The sequence below is a fragment of the Caloenas nicobarica genome, chromosome 6, assembly GCF_036013445.1.
Source record: "Caloenas nicobarica isolate bCalNic1 chromosome 6, bCalNic1.hap1, whole genome shotgun sequence".
In the NCBI taxonomy this organism is placed as follows: Eukaryota; Metazoa; Chordata; class Aves; order Columbiformes; family Columbidae; genus Caloenas; species Caloenas nicobarica.
The window spans coordinates 30,293,437-30,317,332 of NC_088250.1; the positions used below are offsets into that span (position 1 = coordinate 30,293,437).

The window sequence follows — 23,896 nt, forward strand, 5'->3', positions numbered from 1 at the left end:
CCTATTTTCTATATAAGAAGGTTTTTAATCTCAAAAAGAGATACAAAAAAAGTCCCACTGGGACACTAAACTTATGATTGCATGTTCTTTTTGGATGGAAGCTTACCATATTTTTAGACTGGAAATTCTTTGTTCACTGTTATTGGTGAATAAATTAAACAACCCCCAAATGATGGCAGCATCTGTAGATGTGCTCAGGTTGACAATGGAACTAACATTGAATTATAAGAAAACGAATAGCTACAGTTTTCTATAGCTGTTTGAAAATTGTTATTTCATCCTTTTACTTAGGAGGGAGTGAGGTTATATTACTGCCATTTTAAACTTATAAAAACCTTCAGAGTTGGCAACATAAAGGACCATTGTCAGAAAGATGCTTTGGCACATCTCTGAGTTTAAGCACATGAGTAAGATGACAAAACAAACTGTATGTAATAGTAAGGCAAACTGAAATGAGTCTCTGCTTAGAGCTAAATCCAGGTTTAAGTATTTTTCTGAACTGGAAACTGAAGCCCGAGGAGTTGATTGAAATCTTCCCCCTGGCAAATGCAGGTGTCTAGCCTAAAGCCTGCTATTTATCCCTGCCTTGCCAGTAATTTGGTGTTGGCAACACCCATGACGTGGTGTCCAGACACAAAAGGGGAATTCAGGGCTGCCCCAAGCTGCTTCCCAATATAGCTGGTGCACAGGACAGAGCAGACATGATCTCAGCTGCGTGGGAAGGTGCAAACTGTCTCCTTGGCGCATCACTGTGCCTTGGTGTGTGCCCTTCCTGGGTCCCTCACGTATACAACAGCGTTACTACACAGAGACTAATCAGTTGAGCTACAGCATCTGCCCTCCTGCATGCTCTAGTACTCAGACTAACTCACCAGAGGCAGAATCACCGCCTTCTAAAACTGATAGTTCGCACTGGGTGCAGACCACAGAATCACAGAGTGGTTGGGGTTGGAAGGGACCTCTGTAGATCGTCTAGTCCAACCCACCTGCTAAAGCAGGTTCACTCAGAGCGGATCACACAGGAAGGTGTCCAGGCGGGTTTGAATGTCACCAGAGAAGGAGACTCCACAACCTCTCTGGGCAGCCTGTTCCAGGGCTCTGGCACCCTCAAAGTAAAGAGGTTTTTCCTCATATTCAGATGGAACCTCCTGTGCTTCAGTCTGTGCCTGTTGCCCCTCATCCTATCGTTGGGCACCACTGAAAGGAGTCTGATCCCATCCTCTGGAAACCCACCCTTGAGATATTTATAAACATGAATGAGAACCCCTCTCAGCCTTCTCCAGGCTGAACAGACCCAGCTCTCTCAGTCTCTCTTCATAAGAAAGGTGATCTAGGCCCCTAATCATCTTTGTAGCTCGCTGCTGGACTCCCTCCAGTAATTCCGTATCCTTAAACTGGGGAGCCCAGAACTGGACGCAGTACTCCAGATGCGGCCTCACAAGGGGGAGGAGAACCTCCCTCGACCTGCTGGTCACACTCTTCTTAATGCACCCCAGGTACTGTTTGCCACCTTGGCCACAAGGGCACATTGTTGACTCATGGTCAACCAGAACTCCCAAGTCCTTCTCTGCAGTGCTGCTTTCCAGCAGGCCTGCCCCTAACCTGTACTGGTGCCTGGGGTTATTCTTCCTCACGTGCAGGACCCTACACTTGCCCTTGTTGAACTTCATCAGGTTCTTCTCTGCCCAGTCCTCCAGCCTGTCCAAGTCTCACTGAATGGCAGCACAGCCTTATGGTGTGTCGGCCCTTCCTCCCAGTTTGGTATCATCAACAAACTTGCTGATGATCATCATCATCTGGAGCAACTGGGCTACACTGGGCTTCAGCTGATGGTAACTACTAAGGCCCCAGTGACCAGCTGTAGGTCTGTCTGGGGCAGGTAGTGCTCAGTGCCCCATTGCAGTTATATCCAAGCAACCAGCCCCGAATTTTCAGGTGGTCTCAGAGCTGCTTATCCTGGTGAATTGCCTACTCAAGTCATGCAGCCTGGTGCCAGCCCACAGTGCTACATTTAGACTGAAAATTGCAAAGGTGTAACTGCAGTAGTGCAAAAAAAGGAAAAAAAAAGTAGTAAAAATAGAAATAAAAGTAAAAACTGGGCTTAATTTACCATCTGCTAACTCTGCACAGTCTCTTATAGTCTTATTGCTTTCCAAATATCTCCCACCCTCTAAATAGCTGCTTTTCGATTATTTTCCTCACGATTGCTTTGTTTTCTCCCCATGCTGCATCTCACCGTGTTATTTCCTCTCTACATTTATAACCTCCTCAGGTCATTTTCCACTATTTCTATACCAGTGGCTGTTTTTTTCTGACACACCTCCCAATTTAATATCTTCTGCCAGTTTAATTAAACACACTGACTGCACCCTTTCCAAGCTCATAATGAAGATATTAAATAAAGCCAAACCTTGCATTACTGCTTGCAGTGCCCCAAACAACTCCTCCCCATAGCCCTGTATGTTCCCATTAACGATTGCCCAATGTTCACAGTCCATTAGCCAGATTTCAATCTCTACAGCAGCATTCCTGTCCAAACCAATTTCTATTTACACATCACAAGATTATTTAAGACACCAATACCATCCTCTTTTCTTTAGGTGTATGGACCAGTGTAGCTACGTTTTTAACTAGCTGAGAATCTGCCCTTATGCAGCTCCATCTCGTGCTTTCCCTTTGTTTTTGAAAGCCGAAACTCTGTGAAAAAAAGTGATGTTTGATTTGTTCCTGCTCAGCATTAGGTCCCAGCTCAGCTGTCAGTTCAGCTCAACCACCTTTCATTTCGTCAGGGTATGTGATATGTTGCCTCTCAAATATTAATTCAGCCTTGCCTGCATATTAACACTGACAGATTGGTTTCAATGAGTTTCCATTGCTGTAACTGAAAGTACAGTCAAGTAAATCCCATTTGTTTCTTCTGGCTTCACTCTCTGGTATGGCGCCGACTCTGACAAATTTTGAAGACCAAGCGGGATTTAACACCCCGTTGATATGCTCTGTTGCACAGGGAAGGTCCAGGCATACTCTATCGATTGTGGGCCTGTATGCTTCTAGATATTTTGTCTGATCCCCAAATCCAACTAGTGTTTCCCACCCAGACTTACTGGACCTACTTGTGTGACTTTAGTGCATTAGACCTCAGTAGCTTAACAGCGACTCAATTAGCTGGGAGGAAATTGGCCTGCTTTCTTACAAACACTTTTGTGTTACCTTTGCATTGCATGGCACTGGGGTTTTGCCCAAGATCCATGATAGGTAAGGTAAGGTAATTAGAGTTGTTCATTAGCAGGTTCTCACAGACTCTGGGATACGGTCCACCTAGATTCCTTCATCCATAGATTTTCAGTTCTTTCCTTTATTCACATGCTTTGTGCCACATCTCAGGACGATGTTAGAGCTGATTTAACGAGGACTCCCGCAGCTATAGGGGAATGCAGGCAGAGCTACTCCTGCCTACCCTATGCCAAACCTGTTGTGCATATACCACTGATGCACCAGGGGAAGGTGGCGATGGACGCAGCATTGCGGAGGCAGCAGCCAGAACATCCTGGGCAGCCCTGAGCTCTCAGCTGCTCTTTAGGACAGGGCGGTCATGGTTCAGGAAAAAACAGCTCAGGTATTTCAGCTATCCTCTCTCAGAGCTCCCAAAAATGTTCTAGACTTTGAGCTCTAGTTCTGAATACTGACACAGCTATCTTTATTTTGTATCATGCAGCTCCATTTCTTCATAATTCTACTTTAAAATTCATTCTTTGCTAGTGAAGCTATTCTAGAAGAATAGCAAGGCAGCTCAGCTCCAAGAGTACCACAAAGGTTATATGGTTCTTGGTATTCATTGTTTGTCTAATATTATCCTCTTCCTTTATCTTTAGCTCCCTCTTCTTTCATGGCTCTCTATAAACTCTTCTGCAAACACACAATTAATTCCTCCTGCACATTTTGGCAGCACTGAGGATTTCCCAGTTTGGCCAATGCACATAACACTGCCAGCCAGAGCTTTGAGGAGACATGGAAGGAAGAACCGCTTCAAGCACCTGGACTAAGGGAGAACTTTTAGCAAATGAGACTAGGGTATATTGGTAATATTCCTCTTCTGACCAGTAGAGGGAAGTCACGTAAATACACAGTAGTCAGTGCAGTGTGATTTTGTTATTCTCATTCCTGTAGTTCTTCATTTAATTCTCCCTCTTCCAGCACAGGTGGATGGGTGAGGGTAGATACATCTTAACCTCAGAGAAATTAAGAATGGCAAAAATTGCAAGAAAAAGGTAATACCAATAATTAGATCAACTAGTGTATATGGAAAAATCAGATAAACTTTTGAACACATCTGTCTGTCTTCAGGTCTGAAATAGCAGCCCACATGTTCAAAAACCTGCCTGCTTTTCCCAGCTATATTCATTGACTGAAATAGAACCAAACCAAAACTTTTTCTACCTACAAACCTGTCTTGCCTTCATCCACAGATTATCACAGCTGCAGTAATACAACCCCACAGAAAGGCTAATGTCAGCATCCACGATGACTAGCCTAGCCTGTAAGAAGGGAGAGCATGGACCATATCCCTGACCTGGGTGTAGAGGAGATATACCTGGTCATACAAGGAGGAGGACAGAAGGCTGAGTCAACAGAGAGAAACGTGACGGGATGAATATGAAGTATCTACCCCTAGTATCAGTTAAAACTTCTCAATACAGGTTAAAGAGGAAAACAAAAAGTCATCCCAAAAGCTGGACCCTCTCAAAATGTTGGGGAGGAGGAATAAATGACGACAAGGAGGAATAATGTGGATTCCCACTCCATGGTGAGCAGCAACAGCCCTGCGAAGTAATGAAGGGTTTGTATGAAGAGCGGATGGAGCAGGGACCAATTCCCATTGTGTGACGGTCGACGGCAGCTGCTTAGCATCCCAGAGGGAGCATTCGGATCTGAATTTGCACTTTTCCCTACTCTTGAATAATGCATTGATGACAGGGAGATATCCATGACTTGCACACAGCAACCTGCTGAGCCACTGCTGCCACAGGGTGAGGACACCTCCAAGGGGTGCACATCACTTTACAGGGACAAGTGTCCTAGGCAATCCACACCTCCAAGCGTGCCTGACTGCTCAATTCGGCTTGACCCAACAATATAAAGCGGAGAAAAGACACTAATAGATTTTGACTGAGACACACCACTTAATCCTTTTTTCCCCATCAGTAAGCTCTCTTGCTTTCCCTTCCTAGCAGGCATTATGTAAATTGAGAGTCCCCTGAAGTGATATTTGCAACTGCAGGATCATACAAGAAAAGACACAATGCTCCTGTGCCAATACAACCCCCTGCCCCTACTATTCTTTTTCAAATAATACTATACTCACGGTAAGTACTATAAATATGTACTCTACCATTCAAGCACTTAATGTTCTTAAATGCCACTTTGTTCAGGGGAAATAGTCTTTGTTAAACATGGAATTCACTGGGATCAAAATTTATGTTTCAATCTGACTTACTATATTTATATATATATATATATATATATATATATGTATTTATTTTTCCCAGCTGATTACATCAGCTAAATCTCTTTCTAAAACACCATGCAGCTAAAGCAAATACTTAAGGGAGGCTGTTGATATCTTATTGACAATGTTGGGTTATCATCAGCTGTTGGCTTATGTCTGAACTTTACAGCCAGTTCCTGGGACTTGAATGATGCACAGTGAAAGGGTCACCAGGAAAAGAAAAAAAGCTTATATCATAGTGCTATTGGTGTATGTGCTGTGATCACTACAAATAAATGAGTTAGCCAATTTTAGTTAAGTAGCAACATATCAGATTAAGCAATAGAACACTGAAGCCCTAAGTTTTCTATGGCAAAGAGAAAAAAACCTCCTCGGAGACCAAGGCCGACTTAGACAAACATTCCTCTAGGGCACTTGACAGTAGTTAAAGCTCATTTAAACTTGAACCACTGGCTGTCTCCCTGCTATAAAGAAAGGTGTGATTTTCAGCAGCAATGAAAATGACCATCACCAAGAGAAAGACATTTAAAATCCATCTAGAAATCCACTTTCCTATATCCTGAGCTTTATTTCTTTTTGCAGTGTTGAAAACTACAGCAAACACCCAGCCTGATGTTTTATTCAGAAAGATTCTTATTCCAAAGACAGAACTGGTTTCTGTTTCATAACCTTCCACTTCAGTATTTTATTGCCATGAATTATTTGGGATTAGTAATGAAGTGTGGATCACAGTGTCCGGAGTCCTTTGCAGGTGGTGTCTGCTCTAAACTTATATGATTCTCAACAGCATTGTTCTCACTTTATTTAAAAATATTCACTGTAGCTTCTAATTTATCCAGAGTTCCAAGTGATCTACTGAGTATTCCCTCAGTTTTCTGGTAGCTGCATTTATATTTGCTGTATAACTTTGGCCAAGTGCAGGATTCACAGTCCTACTGAAGGAGATGTGTGTTGTTCTGATGTCCTCCTAGAAACCTCTGTTATCACGTTATACATCAAATACTTAGTTTCCCTCTTTCATTGCCATATCCTGCAATCTCACTCAGCTGTCACCTCATCTTCCCCCACAATAAATTTGCTTATTGACATAAATGACTGTTTTGCTTGAGCACAACTTCAGTGTTTGGCCCTCAGCTTCTGTGAGAGCAGCAGTGACGCCCAGAGCAGATGCAACGCTCAGGTGCCTCCTCAGCTTATTTGAGGCATCCGTACAGAAAGAGTTTGACTGCTTGACTCATGACTAAAACTGTGTTTAAGGAAGGAAGGGCAGAGGGAGGCCTGTCCAGCACAATCAAGAAGAAAATCTGCAGAATCATCATCATAACCATCTTGCAAACTTACATTTCTCACTAATCCCATCTGGCCTGATCCAAAGGCCATTGGATTTTGGATTTGGACCAATGTGCAGATGCCTTTGCCTGTCCAAATCCTGTGTAGAATAAAATGTTGGCTCTCTCTATTGGCAGAGGATTTAGCAATAGGAAGAAGTTCAGTCCAAACCCTTTCTCCATGTGTGGCTGTTCCAAGAGCTCCAAATTCACAAGGGCTCAACCTTGACTCTACATCCTTACACTTCTACTGCAGGATCATCTGGTTTTCCATCAGCATGACACTAATAAGTAACTCACATGAGTAAGTCACTGAGTAGCTAAAGCAAAATGTTAAAAAAGAGGATCTCCTCTCTGCTTTGATAGCCAGTTATTAACTAATTGGTGTGGCAGTACTGAGAAGGCTGTAGGTGGTTCTGTAACCCATCATGCCAAAATGTGAAAAGCAGATAATTTTTATTTCATTATGCTCTTGTTCTGCACAGTCTTCAATATTGTCAGAGTGTTGTATGAACTTTAACCAATTAATGAAACATGAACTGCTTATTAGGTGACCCAAAAGGTCTCTCCCCTACAATCTGTGAATAACAAATCAAAGTCAATGTGCTGGTGGTAAATGCATATGCATGAAATCTTTTAAGACATCATGGCTAAAATAGCTAATAATAAACCTCACAGCATTCTTGAGAAAACAAAACAGGAAGGGAAAAGAAGCCAGGAAAAATAAAACACTTTTGTGCAAAACACTGCCTAGGCAAGTTAGCATCAGCTAAATGATCAATAGGTCACCATTATGTATGATATTTACCTCCCATCTGCATTAGTGCATTGCTGTGCTGAAATGTCCAACAAGGCTCATATCAGCTAGCACTTCCTTCATTAAAACCTGCCTTCATATAAAATTCACCTTGATTTATGAGTTTGCATTCAGTGCTGTGCATTTGAAGGTAACACTGCCAAACTTTCTACTATGTTCACCTGCTGGTTGGAGAACAGAGATATTTCAAGATGAAAACAAACTAAAGATGGTTGCAGAAGGCTTATTATTATCAAAGAATGGAAAATAATAGACTTGTGCATATGCTCAGCCTTCTGCCACCATCATGTCACTGTGTAATACCATTTTCTGTTACTGAAAAGTAGTCTACACACCATGTACTTCCTTAATTGTGGATTTATTAACTCTTTCACACACAAACACACCCCCCTACAATGATTCTTTTGCTTTCACTACCTAAAACATGTTGGGGGCAGTTTTCTTGGCATTGCTGAATAGAAACCTACTTGTGTTTAGAATCTGGAATTTCAGGTGTTTTCACTTTCTTTCATACATACACATTTTAAATTCAGACGGGCCCATACCCAAGCTCAACCCAACCCTCATTTTCCAGAAGGTGAATTTTAGCTCCTTCATCATTTCAATGCTAATTGTGTAGCATCACAATAAAACCACACATGCTCCTTGAAGGCACGAAAAACTCCCTCCTGACCCTTAGAAAAATCTGCCAGTTATTCCTAAATATAAAGCTGGCTAATAACAAGTTCTGTAAGTAATTACACAGCACAGAGCACACAGAGCCTTCCTCTTACTGCACTAATGCTGTATTCTTCAAGGGAACACTGCAGAGTGACAAATTTGTAGTATTAAATGAGACATTTTCAGGCAAGAATTTAAGAAAGGAGGGTCAATAGAGAAGACAAACATTAGGAAATGTTCAACAGGAATAGAGAAAAGGGGCTTCACTTAATAAACAGATTTTACCCTATCTGTAAATCTCTTTGCCTCATTCACCACTCTGAAAATGTATGACTTCGAGTTCTCAGCAAGTAGCCCCTTGCTCCTAAACATTTAGTTTTGGTCTGTCCAATGACTGCAGATTTATGTACTTGAACTCTTTCACTTCCTACCATTCTATAAATAAGCCCCATCTGGTCTATCTCTCCTCGTGTCCAAGTCCTTTCCCCCCCCAGCCTAACTCATACAGTCCCAGTTACCTAATGCTTTCCTTTAAATAAACTAGACTTTTCAAAACCTGATCTAATGCCCAGGTTCTTTATGTCCCTTGAAAGAAGATTCTAACAGTTGCTCACTGTTACTGCACACTAGATCAAGTACTCAGAGATGGATCTATCAAAGAGGTCAGCTCCCTCCTGGTACTACATTTATTAATCTGCTGCTATTTCAAACTTTGCTTAGCTTTATTATTAATTCTACTCCACCGTACTACTCAGTATAGACATATTGCATTTCATAATCCATTTACTCAATTGATCAAGATCATTCTGCAAACAACTTCATCCTTCTAAATTTTAACCATTCCTCCTATTTTAGCATTGTCTGATAACATACAATAGCACAACATAAATCATGAAGAAAATGTTAACACAAAACCAACCCTGTAACTACCTGCTTTTGGTCACAAAAATAAATTTGTCTCTTTTCTTTTTTTTGCTTGCTATATAATAAACATCTCTTTATTCCTTCAAGCTTTTCTCATCTGGGTCTTCCTATTGACTTTACCACAACTGCCCACATAACTGGAAGGATTACTCTCATAGTTTGAAGTTTCCAGGATCAGGTCCCAGTTCTTTACCTGTCTTAATAATTTATTACCTAACCCATATATGCAGAGTGTGTAGAATAATACATCCTGTGAAACTTTGTTAAAAGCCTCTGAAAATCCCAATATGTCTGCTGCTTCCCTCACATCTAGATCAATATTTATTTAATTTAAAAAAGGAATCCAATTTGCTTGACATGATTTACTTTCCACAAATCCATGCTGACTCGTGTTATGAGGCTGCCCCCTTATTAAACTCTATGCAACTGTAGCCTTATGCTGCTAGGAAAGGTGTTTTTGAGACTGCATTTATAGGCAGCAGGATCCTCTGAGGTGTTGCAATGCCCAACACGAGGATTTCAGCACATGCTTATTGCCAAACTGGTCTGTTATTTTCCAGTTCAAACTGTTTTCCTTTAAAACACCAAAACAACATTGACTTTTTTCAAATGATTTGATGCAAGCTCTTAGGTCTGATGCATATTCATGTTGCAAATCATGGCCATGTATCAGGAATCATCCTGTGCCCAGCACTAAAAAGTCCCTACATAGAAACAGCCCCCAACATCCAGGGAATTTAGGCCTTGGCAACAGTCCCACTGTTGATCGTATTGCTGGGTCTCAGTCAGAAGCCGGGCCAGATCAGCAGAAACAGACAATCAAAATGTCAACAGCACAGAGCTATCTGGAGGAGCAAGCAGCTGCAGGGTTTCCTTCTGTTTTGTGTTCACGTCCCAAATAATGCTCCATGCTGTCCAAGTGACTTTAGGCAGGCTGTTCTTCCTGCGGTGACACGAAGCACCTTCACCTATCCCACTGCTCATGTTGCTGATCCCACACTTCACCTGGAGACTGATGCTCAAATACAACGACACGCTACTGTCTCAGCATTTTGTTTTTGCACTCTTAGTCCTATCTGCTCAGATAACGGGTGATGTTCTCTTTAGCAAGCAGACATACCAACAGAGCATGCCACTCAACACTCATCTTCTCCTAAGGCTTCAACTCTCAGTTCTGCTGCTATCATTATATTCGGCATGGCTGCCTGGGATAAGTTCTGTCCAGGACTGACAAAGGGAGCAGAATCCTCTCTGCTTTCTCATTCATTCCATTTTGACAGTTCCCAAAGCACTTCCAGAATCTTATCCTACCAATAAGTATTTTCCCAGCTATTTGTCTAACGAAGTTTCCATTTTTATTCTTCCTCCCCTCCATTTCCTCTTACCACATACTAACAATGCACCAAACATAGCTCTTACTGATTTCTTAGAGGAAAATTACTATGCATACAATAGTTAGAATGGGCTGGAGTATTTTGGTATGTATTTGCCAGACTGGCATTCATCGGGACTGTGAAACAGAACAAAATCCCATTGCAGTAATGGGACTTTTTAACCCCTTTGTGACAGGACAGCTAAATGCCCCTTCAACCCCACATGCTATGCCAACAGCTGGGCACAGAAACACAAACCTACCCAATTCCAACCATGACATAAATACAGAATTTGTTCAAACAGTATCAAGCCGATTGTGGTATTTCTCAAGTACCCTACCTTGAACTCCATAGGAGTGTACTTCTCGTTCTTGGGGGTTGTGTTGCCCTTGTAATGGAGGTGGTTGGGAGTGGTTGGGTGGATAACAGTCGACTCCTGGGACTGCCTCTGACAGCGCTGGCAGTACACGTAAATCACAAACGTTAAGAGGCTAGAGCCGAAGAAACAGGACACCCCAGTGGCAATCAGATGGATGAGACTAAAACCTGCAAGGGAAGTGACAAGAGATGCAATTTTCAAAGTACAGCCTTTTTCCCTCTCCCGACAAGACCACAGGTGCAAATCAGAGCTATGACATCTCAGGATCAACATTAATAAGCTGTTAAAGCCAGAGTCTTACGTTCTAACATAAACTGACATAATCTCCCTGCAAATCGGTCTCCCCACTGCAGCTCTGCCTGTGCAGTTTAACAGGTTCATGCATTGTTTTCTCAAAGCTCCCTCCCTGTCTCTCCTCTCTCCCCTCTATTGATATTGAAAGTAAACATTATGTTAAGCTGACAGCTAAAGAAATGAGCCGTACAAACAATGCACATTAATGGATTCCAAAGCATGTACGTATCATGGAAAAAAGGGGATAAAATGCTCAGTGTTTCTTGGAAGGGGAAGGGAGGGAAAAGCCCTTTTTGTCAGCTGCCCAAAATGCCTGTGGGACTGGATGTGGCATGGGGGAGATACACATTCCTCCCCCATGTAATCCAAACGTGCTCAGCATTCTTGCTTATTTATGGGGTGGCATTGCCTTGGCCATGTTTGCACTACCTCTGAGGTGTATTTGTATCGCTGGCAGTGAAATAGGGGTCCTCAGGGGAATGAGAAAGATAAGGTGGACAAAGGAAAGGGGGGAACTGCTTGAAAAACACTTCTTTGTTTGCTTTCTCCACAACCTGCAAAGATAGGAAGCAAGCTGCAGGCAGGTGCCGGCAGGGTAGCTACAGTGCAAATATTCCAAACAGAAAAACCCTGGGCCTATAAAAGCCTCCTGCAGAGATGTCTCCACGCGGGATGGCAGCAGCACGCTCCACGCTCAGCGCTGACCTCTGCAAGGAGCTGTACTTGTGCATCCCCGTGCTGGGAGGTACCTGACTCACAACTCTGGCTGGCAGGGGGAACACGAAATCAAACAGTGCTCCTCATTCCTCCCTCACCTCAGAGACTCTCAAACCACAGGGTAAAACCAACCACCACCAGATCTCCACTTACAACAGAACAAACAGCAATGAACTTTACAGCCACCAAGTTAACGAAGCAACCAGAGGCAATCTCGGGTGGCAAAACTTTATGGCCCCCTTGTCTTCTGGACGTGCAGGGGGGAGTGATGATGGCTCCAAAATCTACTGCCTTTCCTCTGCCTTTGCTCTATCACCTGTGAAACAGGAATGACAGGGGTCCTAGTGCCTGGGGGGTGACCCCAACTGCTGCCCCCCAGGCCAGCTCTCCCAGGGGACAGCCACATCGGCTCAGCGGTGACCGCAGTGGTAAAATTCCCATAACAGTTAAAAAGCCAATTCATTTAGACAGACTGCTGTGTTGCCTTGAATGTGTGCAGAGAAATGGAAGGGACTACTCAGAGAGTGGCTTTAAATGAGCTTCATTCTTAGTCTGATCACGGTGTGCATTTTTTTGGTGTCATCTTACATTTTAACTGATATGCTTTTCAAATGGAGAATTCTGCCCATTAGTCTACTGCTCTCCTCTAATCTTTAGTTAAAAAATATCCTCCTGAGTTTAAAAAGAACAAAACTAGTGGAGTTCTACAGCAAAATAATGCACTTCAATCATAACTATAGTAAGGAACATACAGAATTTATTAGACTGACGAGCTACATTTATTTTTTAAACCACACTATAAAATTCTATTGCAAAATTACCACTTTCTATTGTGTTTTGGATGATTGTCCAAAAAGCAGCAGAAAGATGATAATTTCCTACTAAATGTTACAAGACTGTTCCAAAAAGACATTTTCTTTCTAAAAACCTCTGCCTGCTTTACATCACATCACTCATGAGAGCTAAAACACAGTATATGCCACATGACGCTGTCACATTCTCCTCCTGTCCAGCTTTGGTTATATTGCAGTGAATGTTTCATTTCACTGCTACATTTACCAATTCACTACAGTAGGAAATATTTTCTAAAACGTAAATCTCTCTTACATTTCCCTCTCACCTTTGAAAGACCCATCTGATTTTTCAGGTGACTTTTAGCTGTATCTTAGGGAAAAAAACCAAATTATTTTGTTTGCAGCATCTGAATCTCTAGAGGGGGAAGCTTTCTGGTTCATCATTTAGAAAATATAGATTTTCTGAGATGCATCAACAGAATTTCTATTGATTGTCTTCTTTGCCAAATATTGTGGAGCACTAAGTAATAAATGATATTAGCTATGGTTAGATGTAGATTGCAACAGCAAATACAATGGTGGTGGAGAACAAAGGACATGTGGATATAGCATGTAACAGCAGAGTGCAAGCCCTAGTGAGGAGACCTGGAACTGAGGCAGGTACGTTGCACCCTCTGAGGAAGGAGTGATGCAGAAAGTCAACTGTTACATTGCAGGTGCTGAAATCTTAATTCCATTGATTGCCCCACTGCCACGAATCCAGAGGCCACATTTCCATGCCACGAGTGGCATGGCTTTTTTTTTTTTTCGCCATGATCTCCACAGAGACAAGAGATTTTGGCAGCCTGCAGATCATCTAGATTTCAGGAAAGCAGGGATGTGATGTTAGCAGGAATTGACATGGTCATTAGTGTGAAACTAGCATTTTAAAATGTCAAAGGAACTGCCATTTTCTTCAGTCTGCATTTTTATCATAGGGGCTCCTAGGGCAATGGAAAAGTGACACTAATGACTGGATCTTTCCAAGTTACATGCAGAAAGGATACAACTTCTGTGAGAGGTGAGGATTTGAATGAAAGGAAGCGCTTGGAGAACAAGTATAAACTCTAATCTCATCCTATATCAGCAAAGGATCTAAGAGACCCTGTTCACTCAAATCTTTATAGCTTATTTAAAAACACCTGCCTCCAAACGGCTGGAGGCTTACAGTGGTGGAATGAAGAATATCTCTTCCTTTCTCCTGCACCATTTACCCTGTGGGTAGAGAGAGTCCAGCAATGTGCTCCCTAGTAATTAATGACCCTCAGTGACCAGCCCAAACCCCAAAATAAATAAAAATCTTGGAACTGACAATTGGACATGCAATACATTTCTCTAGTCTGACTCAGACAGCAAGACTCCAGTGGAATTAAGGCTATCAGTAGGATATGAGCTGTATAGATTAATGGCTTGGTTGATATTGCACAGGGAGAAAAGAAGCCAGGTTAAGATAAAAATAAGATATATAGTTAATGGTACCCTACCTCCACAGTTCGTGCTCTCATCAATGCTGGAGGCTGGCAGGATCACTAAACAGAGAGATTGGAGAAAGTCATCGTTTTGCCATCACGTTACTTCTTTAAGTAATTAAACCCCCTGTGCTCCAGACACAAGAAGGTGCTCATGTGTTCTGCAGCAAGATGAGAGTCTCTCTAAATTGAATGATAAGCTCAGAGTGTGAAACACATGCAACAAAACATCTCCAAAGACCTGAGAGTTCCAGTACTGTTACCTGATCACTCTTTGGCTTTGATTTAGGGGAAAGAAGAAAGCTGAGAAAACCATGAAAAAGAAGAGTACCATTGCCTAGAGATTTCAGATTTTTAAGTCAGGACACTGTAATCCATAAAAGGACATGTGGAAAGGGGTTATTCACTGTTGACCCACACAAAATAGTTGCCCAAAAGATTCAATATCCACAAAACACAGGGTGGAAGATGTTGATGACCATCTATCTATCCACAGTGTCGCTCTGTCGGACCCTTGATTAATGTCCCCACTTCACACACCAATTTTCTCCATCTGCCTCACCTTATTTCTTTGCTCTTTTGGGATGCTTCTTTTGATACCTGAACTTAAGGACCTCCTGTTGCTCACACTCATACTGAAAAGAGACATAATTTTTATAACCCAGCCTGAGATGAACTATGCAAAGTTAAAAGCTTCAATTCAGGTGAAGCAATACTACTTATTTATTATGGATCTAGGTAATTCTGTTTTAAAGAAAAGCTAAGCTGCCTTAAAGGAATGCCAGTTACCCTATGCCTTCCACAAGGGACTTTATAATGTTTGTTTGTGTGCTCATTTTTCTAGAAGCATCCAAATCCAATTTATAGTAGAGAAAATCTCAGTGTATCTTTACAGTCTGGGCACGAGCTGCTCTCCTGAACTGGACCACCCTCTCCCTCCTTGATGACACTGTACATACCAGGAATTTCATTATACAGGCAATCTTGGTACTGCGTGCTGTTTCCGATGCACTGAGAAGAGTCTGGGCTGTGTACCTCGCAATAACGGCTGCGGTACTGGATGCCTTCTTCATTACACAGGCTCCACTCCGACCACTCTGACCAGCCACCTGAAATGCAAGATCAGGAAAACACACTGAAAACATCATCAAGAAGGAACAGGATCCCTTGTAGATAGCTTTCCCCATGCTGAAGGATGTCTAGATCCTGGCCTGGGCCTTTTTCACACATCTATTCCAGGGGCCTTTAGGGGATTTAATTTTCTCATTTCAAATAACAATACAAGCATCATACCCTACTTGTCAGGTTGTAGTTTTCTTAATACAGACTGAACCATCCCTTGGGTGGAGAACCGCACAGTACAGAGTCTTAAAAGCTCCTATATCAGCTCTTTGGTTAAGATGTACAAGGAGCTAGACGGGGCAGTGTTGCACCAGGACCTCCAATTTTTGAGGTGGCCTCCCAGGGACACCCTGACAGCCAGCACAAGTTGCAGCAGCTAGTTTTGCTGATGTCCCTATGGGCAGGAATCAGCCTGCACTGGATCAGCAATACACACAGGCAGTTCAAAACCAGCACAGATCTAACCCCTGTCCTCTGAGCTGTAGCACATGCTCATCTGCCTGTCTGGGCAAGAAAAAGGAAGGATTGTCCCTTCAGCAACCATATAGTCTGATGCTTCATGACTCCTTTTTTTTTGTCTTTTAAGCTTCCACACGGAAGAACCAAGCTCCTGCTTTTTCAATTAGTTTAAATGGATCAGCCATTAACAAGGTTTTGCCTGTCCAGAGCATAGGCTAGTGAAGAGGTAAAGAGAAACGTGATACGTTGCAGTTGAATACTGCAGTTGAATTTCCCTGGCTCAATAGACATTTGCTGAATGAACAGAAAAGCTTCTAACTGGTGGTGGTTTTGATTTATCTTTTAAACATTTTGCAGATGTGCCTTCCTCCCATCACCACCCAAGCCAGGTGGAGCAGGGACAAGAACTGGCTACCTTCACAGGGGTGCGTGTTGCAAAGGGCCTCCTCAGTGTGCAGACCAATGCAGATATCCTCTCCACTGGATGGAGCTGGATTGGTGCAAGTCCGCGTGCGCTGGTAGTGTCCTCCTCCGCAGGTTGCTGAACAGTGAGACCAAGGAGTCCAGCAAGACCATGAGCCTTTCACTGAAGGACATTGAAAAGCAAGGAGAGAGAGGTAGATGCCGTTGGTTACTCTTCTCACTGTGACAAAGCTGAAGAGCCCCAATATCTCAACTTCCAGACCCACCCTCCCCAGACTAGCTAGCAGCTTCTTGCACCCCAGGACATTTGGGCCTGACAACAAAAACTTCATATCAAGAGAGGGTATGAGTGTGCTACACTCTGTAGATGCAGAATGAAGTCTATGCATGAAAAGACCCTGCATCGTGAAGTGCCAAAATAGAAACTGTTACTTAGGTAGTCACCGGAATATTCTATTCTAGTCTAGTCTAGTCTAGTCTAGTCTAGTCTAGTCTAGTCTAGTCTAGTCTATCCTATCCTCTTCTATCTCATCCCATCCCATCCTATCATATTTCTTTTCCTAAAACAGTGTTGACACTATTATTATATTGTCTCCTGACACTTTGTCTACAACAACAGCAGATTTTTTGTGAGAAAAGAGTGCTGTACAACCTAAGTGGAGTTTATACAGCACCCTTCTGTGGGGGTCCCAAGTCCTCTAGTTCCAGCCTTCAGAAAACAGAAACTCAAAGGCTTTATCTGAGCATAGCCCCATAACCAGTTAATAGTAAAGCTAGGGAGGGACTTAAGACCCCTAATTCCCACCTCCCCTTGTCAGGCTACTAGACTGCCTGATTTGCAGGTCCACATGCCATTATTTCAGAAGATAATAACCTGATGACTTAGTGCAAGATAAACCCGGGATTTGTGTATACACATTGAGTGAGGCAGGGAAGGAGGGAGACACAGAGAAATAGTAATCATGCACTCAGAACAGATCGTAAAACATCATAGTGTCCAAGGGGAGAAAACAGCACAGAAGAAGGGCACAGACATTAGTGAAAAGCCACTGAGAGCTTCCAAAATAGTACTAATAGCTGCCTTTATAGTGCTAGAGTTATTTTCTTTTTATAGGCCATAGAGTGCAATATTTGACACTCTTGCTACACTCTTGCTGCACATTCTGATCATATTTTCCTATCTGCATTGGAATTTCATCTTTGTATTGAATTTTAGAATAATAATACTACTACTATAATAGAGCATTTTCAAGTGCAGGCCACAAACTATAATGACAGAGGTAGATAATTCCTAGAACTGCAAAGAGGCAAGGTAATTTGTGTAAGATCACTTAAATTTAGTTTAGATAGTTATTACAGAGCAAGAAGGAGGATAAGTGAGAGAGAATACAGCAGTCAATGGTCTATTATTACTATTCTGGACCAGGAGCGCAACATAAACATGAGGACAAACTTGAAAACCAGGAAACCAGGCAAGAATACTCCCTGCTGGCTGTGCAGGAAATGGTAACTGATGTCAAGAGTAGATGCCCATCGCAAGAACAATACGTAAGCAGGAGAGGGGAAGAAACAAGTGTTCACAAGAAGAAACACGACATCAAGCATCTCTACACAGTATTAAGCCACATTTATTAAGCCTGTCTCCTCATCTAGGTGCAGATGCACCGCGATGCCCTCCACTGGATGGAGCATCAAACCTTCTCAAAGCAAAAAGTTACTAGACAAGCCACAACACTATTTTCTCCAGAGGATGTGGCTGTGTTACACTCTGAGCCTAGGTGAAACATAAATCATAGCACTAAAGATCACATACATGGGTCATTACAATAGTTTAAAAAAAAAAAAAAAAGGAAAAATCCCCCAAATTAAAAAAAAAAAAAGGCAGCTTGGAAATACTGATTTTTTTTTTTTGTGGCTCAACCATTAAGAAGGGGAAGAACACCTCTGAATTTCACTCAGTAAGATGATCATAGTTACCTGGGCAGGGATGCGGATTGCAGTCTTGGTACTCCATCGCTGACCCCACGCAGGGCAAGCCCCCATTTTTAGGCTCAGGATTTGTGCATGTTCTCTTCCTGGTCCTAAAGCCCAACTCACAGTCCCTGGAACAGGAAGACCAGGCTCCCCAAAAGGACCAGCCCCCATTGATAATCCGTGCAGAGGTCTTACCAGTCTTGAGGAGGTCATCAACAAGAGCTTTGAGGAAAACAAAAAAGATACCACGTGATAAAAATTAATCAGTTGTTGGTCTTTTAAAAAGGGCTTCAGCTTATTGGTAAAATCAGAATTTATGTGACCTGGGGAAGAGGTTCTGTTTAAACTCTTAGCAAAAACTCTTAGTTTTGTTCCACAGGGTTATAGCTAAGCTAGACGCAAAATGAAATCTGGACACACACAAACTGAGACTACTGAGAACCTTGATAAATGACCCTTCTGGGCAAATCGTGGCAGTCAAGGCTGTGCCCTCAGGACACTCTTTGCATCACAGCAGTAGTAAAGGGAATAACCCCAGAGGGTTATTCAGAAGGGGACCCCCAGAGAGAAAGAAGCATAAAGACACACTGTCCTGTAGAATGGCTTGTCTCTTCTTCTCTACACCCTCATTACTTGCCTGTTCTCTGCCTGGCAGTAACAAGAAAAAAAATCTATGCACTGCCATAAGCGCAGAGCTCACAACTGTATTGACCTCTAAGTCAAGGGGCTCTCTCCATTCCTGCCATTCTGCAGTGATACTAGTCATACATGCCAAGACTTATGCAGGCACAATTGGGTTCTGGTTGTTCTGAGAAGATCCCCCTTCCATCACCAAATCTAGGCTTGCCCTATGGTTCCCCCAGAGCCAGCAAGACGTACAGTCAGTATCACACACTGCTGAGCCATCATTGGGGCAGAATCGACTCTCGGTCTTCTTCCTCCCGAACTGCAGCTCATGAGGATCGGACAGCTGGGCGCGACACGTGTAGCGGAAGCGCTGCTCCTGGCGGGCACCGTTCTGGGTGATGTTGACAGGCATCCAAGGGGTCCAGGGTGTGTTCCTGCGCACCTCCGGGCAGCTCTCTGGGTTGCAGGTCTTATATTCCTGCCAAGAAGGAAATCCACTTTCTCCTTACTTATTAAGCAGCAGCAGCCTAACTGACAGAGATTTATTTACACCCCAGAAAATAAGACAGTACCCTCTGTATCCAAAACAACCTCCATCCACCTTATCCGACCTCACAGACACAAGTTTGTGCTGGGCACAGCACAAAAAGTGGTGACTGTGGAGGCAGTGGTGGTGCATAGCTTCAGGTGGACCTCAAGGGTGAACTATGCTTGCTATTTTTACGTTTCCCTCAGGTTTTTGTTTCTTTGCTGACTCAAAGTCCTGTGGGGTTTAAAAAGCTTGGTGCATTATGGGGAGAAGAATAATTCAGGCAATAGATAATAATAACAGCAAATAAGTTTTCTGCTGTGGCCCTGAGATGCTGCTCTCAGGTCAGCCTAGAGGAGCCCCATGAGAACAAAATGTCAGTAAGGTTTATTCCTTGAAAAGTTTACTGTTTTATTTTTAAGATGGGTTTAGATTATCTCTTTTTACAGCTATTTTTGTTTGGTTGGTTTTCTGAACTCTCTAGTGAGGGCTGTGAACCATTTGCCATCCTTGGTGTAGAACATCCATTGAGTACAGACAATATTCCGGATGGATGGAGATGGGGTGATGTGGGGTCTTTACAATTCTTGCCACTAGTGGGAGGAATTCCAGTGGCAAACATTGCGTTCTTGTTTAAAAATAAATAAATAAACCAGTCTTTTCTGGCAGAGGGAAAAGAAAAGTAATGCTTCAGGACTTTATGATTCTAGAGTAAATGCCAAACAGCTTGTGAGCAGATGGGAGGTTCCAGATCAAATCTGCTTACACTGAAAGAAAACTCTCCATAAAACTAATTAAAACAGCTGCATGTAACAGCTGCCAGAATAGGAAAGGGAAAATAAAGAGAGAAAATGGGTAGCCATTGCCTCACTGATGGGTTAACTAGGTGTTTGACCTGTTGGTTACTCAAGTATGACAGTGAGACTCCTTTCCAATGCATGTAGGGCCTTCCTTGACTCAACAGGATCATCCTTGGGAGTGGGACAGAAGAAAAAAAATACACAGTGCTTTCAGGTAAAGGATGTGATATTTGAGCTTACAGAGGCCTAAAGGAAATGTTCTGTACACCAGTCTGTCCTTACCTGTGTGTGCATGTACTTGTGCGCGCGCACACACACACACACACTCCCACACCAATTTCATTGACTCTGGGCATCTGCCACTTCTCTGTTTCCCAGTTCATTTCAGCATCCTCTCCAGCAAAAGCTGAGGATATAATTTTCTTTTAGCTTGAGAAATAAAACCAAGGTGGAGAGAGGAGTTAAATACCAAGTCCCTAGATGCCCAATGTTGATAGGTGCCCCTTATGCAATGTCAATAAAAATACATACCACAGCACAACCTGGACATGTATTTCCATTTTCACAGGACCTCTGCCTTGAATGAATCCCTCCACCACAATTCACACTACATTTATTCCACGGACCCCATGAGGACCAAAAAATTGGTAATGGACATGGACTGTTCTCATTACAGAATCTGAAAGAAGAAAGTGCATTGTTCAAAAAACATCCATGTCAGCACATTGAGGGAAAAAATCGTGGTGAATGCAAGACTACAAGTTGCATTTGGGTGCAATTCATGCAGGTGCAGAAAGCCAGCAGAAGGCTGACACAACAGATTAGCAACATTCCTGTTCGTGGCAGAGAACTGTGCCCTTTGTACAGAACAGGGAGTGGTTAACCAGGCTGAGCTCACCGAGACAGCTGGAGTAAATGGTTAAGATTGTTTTTTTGAAAGTCCTATGAGCTCATAACTTTTATGCACTGAATTCACAAAAGAGCTCATAAGCTGAAGGCCACGTGTCATAAAGAGAGTGGATGGTAAATATTTTCAATGAGATGTCTCATGGGAGGTCAACTCAACAGGGATCTGTCACTAATAGCAGGTGCTAAACTCTTGACAATCTTCTCTTCACATGATCTGGCCCTTACTGCTGCTGGGACCCTAAAAAACTAGTGTTTGCGACTGGAGCTGAACTAGATGCTAAATGCATCTACAAGCAGGCCCTAAATTAATGCTATTTCACGTTCCCATTTCAAAAGGCAACTTTAATTTTGTTCAGCTTTTTAATCAATATTTTTCTCAAATTGAATCATGCAGGACTGCAATTGACTCAGATGTAGTCTTTAAACCCCAAAAAGGACCATTCTGAATGGCCACAAATCAAACCAAACATTAAAGTGTCCTGAATCAAGGAAGTTAAATGAATTGCCCTTTGTATTCTGAGAAATGCAGAGAGATCTGTCTTAAGTGACCACTCAAGGGACATGCAACATTACTTACTACCAAGCAGAGGTGGCCTTTAATGAAATGTCAAATCTGGAAACCAAATTGGCATGCCTTGAAGCATGAGGGTCTGGGCTTGAAGATGTGTAATAGTGCAGCTGGCTCAGTAGGTTCAAAAAGTACTGTCTTTTAGTGATTTTGCATGAAATTTGCTTAGTTTAGAGGGGGAAAAAATATGTTTTTCTGATGTGAGCCCTGCAAAAACTCAGCGCTGAATCTGTGAGTTAACCTATATTCTGTCTTGACCTTCTTTTGGTGCAACAGCACGATACAGACTTAAGATTGGTGCCATTGGCAATAAAAGCTGCACATATTCACCTGCCTCCTCAGGGATGGATCAAAACAGTGCTAACTGTATTGATAAACTCTACACCACCAACAGCAGGCACAGCTGCTCCTTTTGTTGAGGAGGTCAGCCCTCTGTTTGGGGGACAGGAACACCTGTGAAGGTCTGAAAGGTCCTGCCTGAGAGGGGAGACAGCTCTGAAGTCTCTGATGGTCACAGACACATTGAAAGAGAGTGGCCATGCATATGAGCATCCTCATCTCCCCCAGGCTCTGAAATTCCTTCTGCTCTTTGCATTCAGCCAAACAGCCTTAATCTGCATTCACAGAAGAGCTACTGCTTCTGGGTGACAACACTATAACCACAGAAGTGACCACACAGCACTCTGTGCCTCTTACCTTTCTTCCCTGCTCTGTCCAACGCAGACCCTGCCACCGTACCGCGGAGCAGGGTTGCTGCAGGATCGCTGGCGGACCTGGAAGCCGATCCCGCAGGAAGTGCTACAGGGGGCCCAGGACGACCAGGGTGTCCAAGCACCGTTTCTAACAAAGGGGGTGAGAGGGAACAGGTTACCCAACAATCTGCCCATGCCATGGCGTGCTTAACAACAAAACACATAAGGCACTGGCTCATTGGAGAAGAGATTATTCCTCTCAACTAGACTTCACATCAGCAGACATCTAGAAAAGGGAGTTTCGAAAGTGCTTAGCATTGGTTTAACTTTTCTCCCATTGAAGTCTCTAAGAATTGAAAAGGAAAATAATGAAGCCAATATTGAATGATTTTGAAAATGCCTCCTAGGAGGCAACAGTGTCGTTGCTGTAACTCTCACTGACTATTCCCCCATCATCTTCTCCATGTACCGTAACCCCTCTTTTCTGAGCCAATGGCTCATTCTAAAGCTGTATCTCCTGGACTCTTCCGCACAAGCAGTGCAGGTTTCGAGTCTCAGCAATGCTAGTTGTGTCGAAAGATATAAAAAACCTACCCTCTGCTAATCCAGTAGGTACCGATGCTTTAGATCTCTTACAGCGTTACTACTGCCAGCTGCCATGGTTTTATCACAAACCTCATAATATTTGGTGTTTTCCTAAAGCCTTAAGCATTGAATCTTATTAAGTAGAAATCTTAAATTTCATTAAAAATAACAATAATTGCTTCTAGCTTTCATGGCCACCTGCAGACATCACTGCAGCGTGACCTTAAATCCGTAGAAACCAGAAGGCAATTAAGAGCTCAGAAGCAGGATCAAGTTTCGCGGTTTAATGAGTGATCGCATCTCTGCTGCACAGTGGTTAACTACGCCTGCAGCAAACGTGATGTAAAACCCCTTGGTTCACACCTCAGCGACAGAGATGTCGGGAAATGCTCCGCACCTCGCTCCTGCGACAGGCTCAACACGTGCGGGCGGCCGGCGCTGCAATGGTGCTGCCACACGGAAACTCACCCACCTGCTTGCACAGAAGCCAACATTTTCATCTTTAAAATCTTGCGTTAATTAAAGCTCACCCTCCTCTGATTTAGCGGCATTGCTGAACCTCAGAGCAGGAGGAGGAACTGTATCTCATCTCTTCTATGCTGCAGGTTTCACTTCATATGGAGCCAGTGGCAATGCTGTCTTACAGAACTGCCTAATCTTGACACTTCACTGCCTTAAGCCAAAAAATCTCATTTCTTTGGGGTGTTTTTTTTAATTAAAAAAAAACTTTCTAAAAACTCTACTTAAAAACAACTCAGGTGCTCTCTGCCTCTTGAAAGCTAAGCTTGAAAACAGATGTTAATTTTCAAAGCATTTACTGAACTAATAACACTGCTGGCAAGAAATATTTTCTGGCAGAGCACCAATCAGGGCAGAGGATGAAAGTTAAAACCCACGTTGCCCTTCAC

The 23,896-nt window shown here is 42.9% G+C and overlaps 1 protein-coding gene across 1 annotated transcript in view; it reads right to left on the reverse strand.

Moving 5' to 3' along the window:
- SEMA5B (semaphorin 5B) overlaps positions 1-23,896 on the reverse strand; it is a 134,206-nt gene that overhangs the window by 7,335 nt on the left and 102,975 nt on the right. Inside the window, exons 13-20 of the mRNA XM_065637691.1 lie at positions 22,408-22,551; positions 20,766-20,913; positions 19,158-19,383; positions 18,282-18,500; positions 16,297-16,467; positions 15,260-15,409; positions 14,316-14,360; positions 10,949-11,154 (exon numbers count right to left, since the gene is read on the reverse strand). Of these exons, the coding sequence (XP_065493763.1) occupies positions 10,949-11,154; positions 14,316-14,360; positions 15,260-15,409; positions 16,297-16,467; positions 18,282-18,500; positions 19,158-19,383; positions 20,766-20,913; positions 22,408-22,551 (1,309 nt within the window). The remainder of the gene's footprint in view (positions 1-10,948; positions 11,155-14,315; positions 14,361-15,259; positions 15,410-16,296; positions 16,468-18,281; positions 18,501-19,157; positions 19,384-20,765; positions 20,914-22,407; positions 22,552-23,896) is intronic.